At 34.8% G+C, this 10,880-nt stretch overlaps 1 protein-coding gene across 1 annotated transcript; it reads right to left on the minus strand.

Moving 5' to 3' along the window:
* Positions 1-159: 159 nt before the first annotated feature.
* LOC127157263 (deoxynucleoside triphosphate triphosphohydrolase SAMHD1-like) lies at positions 160-10,610 on the minus strand (the record flags this gene model as incomplete). The annotated part of the gene is made up of 8 exons (XM_051100518.1): positions 10,493-10,610; positions 10,199-10,339; positions 7,950-8,032; positions 4,509-4,669; positions 4,310-4,425; positions 1,538-1,594; positions 681-694; positions 160-303 (listed from the first exon to the last, which is right to left on the minus strand). Coding segments are annotated over exons 1-8 (786 nt in total), but the record flags the coding sequence as incomplete, so codon positions are not given.
* Between the last annotated feature and the right edge of the window lie 270 nt (positions 10,611-10,880).

Raw genomic sequence — 10,880 nt, forward strand, 5'->3', positions numbered from 1 at the left:
TAATAAATATATATACATATTAATATATATATATATATATATATATATATATATATATATATATATATATATATATATTTATTATTTTTTTTTTTTTGGACCTTAAACACTGTATCCCGATAAACACTGGCTAAACCAGCACCTTAAACACATTTTTACCTTGCCATCCTTTTGTCCTTTCAGAATTAACTCCTCAATAAATGTGATGTCTTCAGGTAGATTCAGTCCATAGAATTCCATCTCTTTGTCCAGTCCATTCTTACTTTTCATGCAGTGAAACATGTCAACAGAGGCCTTCTCATGCTTCAGAAGATCAACATAAAAGCACATCAGTAAAATTGAAGTGTACAGATTATTACATTACATTGCTTAGCAGTTCATATTCTTGTTCTTTTGTATTCTTATTTTATGAAAAAGCAGCTTTGAAGGTGGATGTTCAGAGGACGAAAATTATGAAATTGTGGGGGCATGGTCAAAGCCCTGTGCCTGTGCCATGTTTGTTTTCTCTATCCCTCTGTCTTCAATAATATTTAAAAAGACCAGCAACACATATTAAGAAAGTAAATAGGTTTGGTTGCATATTGACTTGATATTCTACATGCTATGTAGCTCACTGACTTTGAAATACATGTATATCAGCATATATAATTAGATCTGTATAGGAAAGTTATGATGCTTACCTCCCAATGCTTATCTAAAAAATGAAAAGAGATTTTAGATATTATGTAAGGCAGATTTAATAAAGTATAGTCATGCACTGACTCATTTACACAATTGTCAGTCTCCATCACACACACAAAACCATCACTACTACTACAACACTGATGTTATAAGGACCACAACAATTATTAAACAGTGGCAAAATATTTTGTTTGCTATTAGATTTTTCTTAAACAATGTGATTAAAAAATGGATGAACTTATTTTTAATCCTTAAATAATTGTAATTTGTAAATAATGAATAGAATGTGTTTCCCTGGGACACGGACACACAGACACACGGACACGAACGGGGACACACACACATGTTGGGTTTACATGTTTTATGGGGACATTCCATAGGCGTAATGGTTTTTATACTGTACAAACCGTATTTTCTATCGCCCTACACCTAAACCTAGTCCTCACAGGAGACTGTGCACACTTTTACTTTCTCAAAAAAAAAAACTCATTCTGCATGACTTATAAGCCTGTTTCCTCATGGGGACCTCACAAATGTCCCCACAAGGTCAAAATTTACTGGTATTACTATCCTTGTGGGGACATTTGGTCCCCATAATGTGATGAATACCAGGTGCACACACACACACACACAAATGGGGTGAGGTTTTGAATCTCAAATGATGACTGTATGTTTTATCTGTACAATAAAAGTAATTTAAGCTCCATCTTTGTTTCAGTTTTATACATGACACATTTTCCTTGCTTGTGGTTTACCGATGAATGCATACATTTCAATATTCAGCCGCTAAATGGTAATTATTGCTTGCTTATATGCCAAGATGAAATCACTGAGGTGAGAAAACTCAGACACTTACCAGGCTGGACTTCAGGGATGAACATGGCATCAAACAAATGAGAGAACGGACCATGACCTGAAAGGACAAGGTAACATACTTTTAATATAAGTAAATTACTTTTTTATTTACTTTTAATAATTTACTTTTTTCACTGATAGATTACTTTTTGTAAGTTCAATTATGACCCATATTCTTCCAAATTTAGCTGCAGAAACATACTACACAGTAAAATTCACAGAGTAAAATTAACTCTATTCAGAGAACATTTGGTCCCTCTCTAAACAGAGTTAAATTAACACTGAAGCAGAGTTAAAGTTAATGAAATAATTAAGTGATCAATTAAAAGGTGATTGAGCATTAGTGATGAACACCTGCTCTTAACAAGCAGAATCAATAAAGAAAAAAGAAACACAAGAACTACAACTGATTTCAGCCACAGATTAAATCAACTGAAATAAAATAAGACATTAAATCTCTCAAAATCGGATTAAACAACTCCACAAACAGCATCACCAGCTTCACTCATTACTAAGCAGACTGGCTTAATTGTAATAATAATAATAATAAAAAAAAAACAAACAAACAAAAAAAAAAAAAAAAAAAAAACATAACGCCACCATAATTGTGGTCAAGGTTTGCTTTAGTTTGTCTCTTGACCCTTTTAATAACTTACAATAATTTTGCTTCTAAGCAATTATAATTTTGTTTCACAGCAAACATTTATGTATTGCTGAATCAAACGTTTGAAGCAACAGATTATTTTACACTTTCTGCTTATAGCTCATTTGTGTGAATGTTATGAAGCGATCTTTCTCTTTGGTTTATTGATGGGCATATTGCTGAAAAAAGGTCCTATTAAACAATCACCACCATAAAGCTTCAATTTTGAAAAAAAAAAAAAAAAAAGGTGCATGTGCTCAGGATTTTAGACATGAACACTTATGATATGATCCTCAACAGTGGTGACAATAATTATTCATACTGCAGTGTATGATGGGAGTTTTTACTGTGTTGTTACCCAGCATGCATTGCAGCATGAAGCATTTTGTCGATTGTCACCATTGTTGAGATTCATATGCTGGTACTTGATGACTGTGTGTCTCTGAGTAATAGTGGTGTTGATTTATTCTTTAATATTACATCATTGCTTTTTTTTCTTTTCACTGTTGAAATTTCACAGGGTTGGTTATGGTTATCTAAATGCATAAACTGAGAAAAAAGTTACCCTGGATGTAATCAAATCATTTCACAATAAACATCTCAACATAAGAAGTCAATTAAAATGTGCTTAATGTAAAGCATTGACCACTCTGTTTTACAACATTACACATACAGTTAAACAGAGATCTAACCCAAAAACTGAAGGGTCAAGAGCTAAACTAAAACAAATGCTGATCTCCATGATGGTAGTGTCATTTTAACCACTAAAACAACAACTTTTGATCCTCTGTAAATCTAAATAAGAGCTTCTGTAGACGTGTGACAAAAATAAAGTCAATCTGGTTAATAATGAGTGAATTTTATTTCAGTTGATTTAATCTGAGGCTGAATCAGTTGTAGTTCTTGTGTTTCTCTTTTCTTCATTGATTCTGCTTGTTAAGAGCAGGTGTTCATCACTAATGCTCAATCACCTTTTAATTGATCACTTAATTATCTGATCAACTTTAACTCTGCTTCAGTGTTAATTTAACTCTATTTAGAGAGGGGCCAAATGTTCTCTGAATAGAGTTAATTTTACTCTGTGGATTTTACTGTGTAGGACATTATTCTGAGATTTAGATAGACAAAAAAAAAAAAAAAAAAAAAAAAAAAAAAAAATGCAAAATGGAAAATAATAAAATGGAAAATAGAAATAATAGAAAAAATTGCATATCTTTTTTGTTTGTTTGTTTGTTTTGTTTTTCTTTTTTTTAGATAAAAATTTAGACACTGCTTCTGGTAAAATGAGACACACATTTTTCTCTTGTGCTTAGATAATACAGTCACATAAAAAAGAAAAAAAAAATAATAATATTTTTCAATAGAAAATTTCCAGAATGTATAATTAATAATAATACTAATTATTATTTTTGTATGTAAAAATAAACTTACTAGTGGATTGTGCTGTTGATTGTGAACTCAAACACTTAACATGTGTTAAATTAAAACACTTCAGCAGAAGCATACATTTGAAGAATTATTAAAGCAGTCCAACAGAAGTGCAAATTTAAAGAATTAAAACACTCCAACAAAAGGACAAAAACAAAGATTCAAATCACTTTAGCACAAATACAATGCACTGTGTAAATGCCACAATTTCATTTAAGATGCGTCTGCTTGTGTGTGTACTGTTAGTGGTCATGTGTGTAACACATGATTTGATATTTGTGTTTTATGTTGTATGTTTAAGTATGAGTGAGAGCAGGCATGTGTGTGTTCACAGGCATTTTTACACACACGCACAAAAAATAACATTCACAAATTTCTATTTATTTATTTATTTATTTGAACTAACTATTTCAATAGACTTAAACTATGTACAGGCATTTACCATGTACTTTATCAGACCTTCCAGTGTTTGAGCAGTGTCCACACCCATATAATTTACATTTCACCAATCAAATGTTGATTGATAGTACTGTTACTACAACATTTTAAGACCACCCATTACTATCGATAATATTTTAAAGGAGAACTGCACACACACACACACACACACACACAAAGCTTAGTTGTCCCACTTTAGTTAATGTTCCACTTTTGCTGACTTCATCCTATATGAATATGCACATGAATGTTCATTCTACTCACCCATGTCATGACAGAGGGCAGCGATCTGAACACACAGGAAATCCTGTTTGGTAATGTTAAGCTCTGGCTGATTCTCATGTAGAGTCTTGAGAAGACATCCTGCTAAATACGCCACACTGACACACACAAAGAAGATCAGTTTATTTTGAAGGAAAAAATATGTCAAGATCCAACTTTAAAAAAAGGGGGGGAAAGTTACCCAAGTGAGTGTTCGAAGCGAGTGTGAGTGGCCCCCGGATACACCAGATATTTAGTTCCCAGCTGTTTGATGAATCTGAGTCTCTGAAACTGAGGAGTGTCAATCATCTTCACCAGTAGAGGGTGCAGCTCAATCTGACCATGAATGGGGTCTTTGAAAATCTACAAGATAAAGAATAGTGTAGATTTTATAAAAACTGACCTAAAGAAAATGATCCGAAGCAGAGGTCATCATCTGTAGTTACTTCACAAAAATAAGAACAAAGCTAAATGTTGGTCCATGTATCATCTGATCAATCAATTATTCCACTTACTTAATCTGGCAAATGAAAAATGGGCAAAATAGGTTGATATTTCATTTTTCGTTTTTTCTGTATGAGCCAAAAAATGACAGCTGATTTCTTTTTTCCGTTTTTCAGCTCGAAACCAAAAATCCAACAAACAGGAAAACCAAAATGAAATAATACAGCTAATTTATGTTTTTCTTTATGTTTAGTTTTTGCGGTGTCTTACCGCTTTGTGCATGTGCAATGAATAGCAGCGCAATAAGCCTGTCATCATCTGTGGTACGCTACAAGAGACCCACGATGTCCTCACTCGAGTCATGCATGCCAGTAATTTATGATATGTTTATGAATGGAGTGACAGGGCGCAGGGGCACAGATGAGATTTTTAAACTGGGGGGGGACCAAGCTGTCAGCAAATTATTTCAACTCAGTTATTTTGCATAATTTGGGCTTTAACTAATGCTCAGCAGTGTTTGGTAAGTTACTCTGAAAATGTAATTAGACTACTGATTACTCATTTGAAAAGTAATCAAATTACTGTTCTGATTACTTTATTTCAAAACTAACTAGTTACATTACTCTTTTTACGTTTACGTTAACTCTTTTTTCTGTACATCCACGAAATTTAGATGAAATAGTGAACTTGTGTGTTGCCTAACATCCCAGCATAAACGCTACCATAAAATATTTGTTATTAAAGCATCAACATTCACAAACCACTGTTATTTTAACTAAAGCAATAGGCTGCTACGTGAGTGGTTGCAGAATGCACAACATTTTAAGCGGTGAGTGGATTCTCTGATTGTCCATTGCATTTCAGAAATCAACATTGTTCGATGCTGCAAACACGCTATAAATAGAAACTCTGCCTATGCTTACACCAGTTGATCGTTTATATATATATATATATATAGCTGTTCTTGATACTTTTGTGCAATACATGTATAATAATTCATTTGTTTTAGATATTTTATGTTTAGACAGTTCTATTTTGCAGGAGTCCCACAAATCATTTCATTCCATCGCATCCCACACACAAGTCTCTGCCCGCCCATCCAGCAGCCCCGCAGCCGCACTCACTAGTGATGGGTCGTTCTTGAACGATTCGTTCATTTTGAACGAATCTTTAATGTGACTCGGGACGAACGAGTCGTCTTGGGGAGTGATTCGTTCAGTCGCGCATGCGCAACATCCTATTAGGTCCTGTACTGGAATTAGTTCAACTGTTTTAGAGTCGTTCGTTCACCTTATGGGGCTGTCACGTGATGAACGAACGACTCAAACCCGAGGACTCGAGAAACGAACTAATCAATTCTCTTTCCGGCTCAGACTGCATAGGTTAACATTATGGGGCTGTCACGTGATGAACGAACGACTCGAACCCGAAGACTCGAGAGATGAACTAATCAATTCTCTTTCCGGCTCAGACTGCGTTGGTTAAGCTAATTGGGCTGTCATGTGATTAACGAACAACTCAAACCCGAAAACTTGTCAGATGAGAGGCGAGGTGAGCGAATCATAGACTAAAGACCCAGGTAAACAATAAATTAATCTTTACTGTTTCTTATAGCATTATAATTTTGTTTTGTTTGTATTGTGATCAACATTTGTGTAAGCAGTAGATGTGTTAGGGAAGTAAAATGTAACGTTTTAATTATATTTTGATCAAATGAACAAAATGACTCAAAAAAAGATTTGTTCATTTTGCTGAACGAGACTCCGAGTCGGTAAAATGATCTGAATTTCCCATCATTAGCACTCACCCATCAAGTCTTGTACTCTCTGCTGCGTCGAGTCCAGTGACAGTATATGAGCATATGAATCTCAACGATGGTGACAACAAACAAAAAGCTTCACGCTGCAGTGCATTCTGGGTGATCCAATCAAAATTCATCCATGGCTTCCAGAATGCATTGCAACATGAATATGTTTTTCCCCTTGAATTGTCTTTGTATTTTCTTTTATTCTTACAATTTGCTATGTCTATTTGCTTTTTAGACAGTTTAGTAACATGTTTTATGATGTTTTATGATGTTGAAAAATGTTTATCTGAATATTTTGTTGCTTGCCACCATTTCATGTCTACGTGTGCTATGAGCCTCCATGCGCAAATGTTTTTTTTTTTTTTTTTTTTGTAAAGTATAATAAGCCACGATATGATGGTTGGTTTCAGTATGAAGCAACATACCACCCCATTACATTTTTTCGTGGTTTTCTATGCTGTAATGTGCATTGTGAATATTGTGTTGTAAAGCAAACACTGATCACAGTGATGGTGATGTGAAATGAAACCAACATCTAAATCTCTGTAATTCTCATTAAGAACTTTTATAAGACAGATATATCAGTATGGTTAGCAATAAGTGAAGCTGTTTGTGGCATTGTTCAGTCATACTCTGCTGAGATCTTGAGAGATTGAATTTGTTTTATTTCAGTTGAATTTATAAGGCTGTGACTGTAATTTAGTTGTAGTTGTCTTTCTGTTTGTCTCTATTTTTTTTTTTTTTCAATGTTTCTCTTTGCTTCAGTAATTCTGCTTGTTAACATTCTTATTAAGTTCAACTCTGCTTCAGTTTTAGTTTAACACTCTGCATTGTGGGACCAAATAAACTGTGATCAGTGTTAATCCCTGAAAAGTTCTGTAAATAAAGAACTCCACATCATGATCATCTCGGGAAATGTTCTGGGAATATCACTGATACCAGAGAGAGCATTGTGAGAATGCTCTGGGAACATTACATTTCTAGCGGGGAAATCCATATACCTGACATGAGTACATCTACATCATCCAACGTTAAAACAAAGATGCAAAATAGCAGCTTGCGATGTGACGTAGACAGCAATGTGATTGAATGATAGTTTACACATGTTGTGTTTGACACACTGTGTTGTCTCTCTCTCTCTCTCTCTCTCTCTCTCTCTCTCTCTCTCTCTCTCTCTCTCTCTCTCTCTCTCTCTCTCTCTCTCTCTCTCTCTCTCTCTCTCTCTCTCTCTCTCTCTCTCTCTCTCTCTCTCGCTTTGTACACATGATCAACTTAAAATTACACACAAATGTGTTAAAATGGCCATATCACACAACAAATGTAATTAACACATCCTTCTTGAGAGTGTAGTTACAGGAAATGTTATTCCTTCTATTCTGATGTTTCACTTGCCTTCATGATGTCCTTTGAAAAATCTAGGGTGTATTTCTGCACAACATTTTCCAAATCCTCTTTGATTTGTTTCCTTCTTTTCTCTGTGGAGACAAATGTTTATCTGTTAGTAACACTTTGTTAGAAATATTTAGCTTCAGTTTAAAAAAAAATCTAATCAATATTAGCAAGAATATTTCAAATACATTCTAGAATGACTGAAAAAGTTGTCTATAGTAATGCGTGAAGCTGGTGATGCTGTGTGTCTAAGTGTCTAATTAAGTGATGATTGTGCATTAGTGATGAACACTTATTGAGAATTACATAGGGTCAGATGTTGATGTTTTAGTGCTTAAAATGATGCCGCCATCAGGGAGATCAGTATTTGCTTTAGTTGGGCTCTTGACCTTTGACTTTAGACCGTTCTTTGACAATGTGTTTGGCGTTCTGAAGCAAAGAGATCAGTGTTTAGTTTTTTTTCTCAGTTAAGTCAAGTTTTTTTGTGGGGTGGGTTTTTTTCGCTATTTTCTTTCTTTTTTTTTTTGTTTTTTTTTTTTTTTTACTTTTGGCTCATTCTTTTACATGCTTCTCATCTCACCTTATAGGAATTCTGTCAAATTTTTAAATGTGTTAAACGGTTAGTGTTACTACAATGACAGGCCATAGACTATGTCTTGTCTCTTGGAATGAATAATAGTGTCAAGGCTGGCAAGGTATTGGATTTACAGCACCTAATATTATGTTTTTGCTGGAAACACGCTTGCGAACTGCAGATTTACTCCGTATCCAGAGAGCCTGGATGGGTCACTTGTACCATTCCAAATTTGCTCAGAGAGCTCATGGTGCTGCTATTATTATACATAGAAAGGTCATATTTGAAGAGACCCACTCAATTTCAGACCCAAATGGTCATTTTATGGTGGTCTCAGGTAAGCCTCATAATGTTCCAGTCATCCTAGTGTCAGTCTATACCCCCAACTAGGATAATGACAAGATCTTTGTGAAGTTTTTTTTTTTTCAAGTCTTCCAAATGTGGATGATCATCATATATTATTGGGGGGGGGATTTCAATTTAGTCCAGGATGTTTTGCTTGATAGGTCTTCTTCTAAGCAATCTTTTCTATTCAAGTTGGCCAAATTAGTATTGGATTATGCTTCTAGATTAGGACTCTCTGATCCCTGGAGAGTCAGGTATCCTCAAGATAAAGTTTTCTTGTTTTTTTTTTTTGTTTTTTTCACATGTACATCATACATTCTCAAGGACTGATTTCTTTCTTCTGGATAACCAATTGATAAACTGTGTTAAGGCAAGATATCAATAGTCTTACTCTTTGGGACGCTTTTAAGGCTTTTTATTTGTGGACAAGTTATTTCTTACGTTTCTTATTTAAAAAAAACAAAAAAAAAAAAACAGAAATAGCCAGGCTGTCTTAGATTGCAGATGATCTCTACAAGTTAGATGCTTTACATGCCTCTTCCCCGTCCCCTTCCCTTTATACTAAATGTGTACAGTTACAGGCAGAATATGATCTTCTGATGACAAATATAACAGCAAGGTAACTTAGACGATGCAGGCAATGTTTTTTTGAACACGTTGACAAAGCGGGCAAGCTTTTGGCTCACCACGCGTGCATGGCCAGTGCCTCTAGGTGGACTTCAAAAGTCAAATCGACAACAGGTGAATTGATATCACATCAAGCAGGGATTAATTATATATTTTTAGATTACTATGCTACATTGTACAAGCTTTGATTTATTTTATTTTTTTTAAATTCATTAACTTTTCCAAAAATTAATGAAACCCTTGCCAACAACCTAGGTGGTCCAGTCACTGAGGTAGAGATACAGGAAGCAATAAAATCGATGCAGTCTGGTAAGTCCCCTGGCACAGAGGACTTTACAGCCGAGTTCTATACATTATTTTCCTCCTCACTAACCCCTGTTTTGGCCAGGTTATACAATGATTTTCTTAAAAAGCTGACATCTTAGTTCATCACAATCTCACAAAGCTCTGTTATAATAACACAATGAATAAATGCATAACAAATTTTTCGTAATATCTACAATTCGTGTGTTATAATGAAAGGATTCGTGACCACGCAGATTTCAGCACTGCACAGGAAATCTGGCATTCTGAGGGTGAGTGGATGCTTACACCTCTGATTGGCCATTGTATTCCAGAAATCAACACTGCTCAATGCATTTTCCAGGGATCAGTCCCGCTAATCATTTTATCGTCCTGCATCCCGCACACACACGCCCGCACTCACCCATCTGTCCCGTGCCGCTCTCTGTTGTGTCGGGTACTGCGGAAGTGCAGGTCTTTAATCCGTTGTCACTGGACTTGACAGTAGACGTTAATGTGTTGCTCACCGCACCCAGTGCTTTCTCAAGACGTTGTATTCTGCATTCTGTCGGCAATGATGTAACACGGGAATTTTAAAACACAATACATATTTTAATTTTTATTCAGATATTCCATGGTTACATTCTTAAAACTAATGAAAATGTAATTTATAACATAAATAAATAAATAAATAAAGTAAACCAAGTTAAAACATTACCTTCATTTTTCTTGTAAATCCTTTTTATATCAAAAAGATATTCCTCAACATCTGTTGTATATTCAGACATTTTCACTTTTTTTTCAGTGATCTGTGTGCTTGTTGATGATGATGATGGTGGTGGTAATAATGATCTGTAGAACTGAGATTTTATAGATTCAGAGACTCAACCCACTAGATTGCACTGTTAGCTTCCTGTCAGTAAAATATGAGGGTGTGTCAAAAGACTGGTGTGTTCATCACCTGTTTTAGATGTTTGAGTAGATGCACAAGCAAGAGAAGCGCAAGCAAAATAACCTCACCTTTGCTTTGTTTGAAAACTGATGCAGGGTTTTCTCTCATAAACTGAGTTCATTAAGTGAATTTATAATGTTGTGATTTTTGTGGT

This window comes from Labeo rohita, unplaced genomic scaffold, assembly GCF_022985175.1.
Source record: "Labeo rohita strain BAU-BD-2019 unplaced genomic scaffold, IGBB_LRoh.1.0 scaffold_1028, whole genome shotgun sequence".
Taxonomy (NCBI): Eukaryota; Metazoa; Chordata; class Actinopteri; order Cypriniformes; family Cyprinidae; genus Labeo; species Labeo rohita.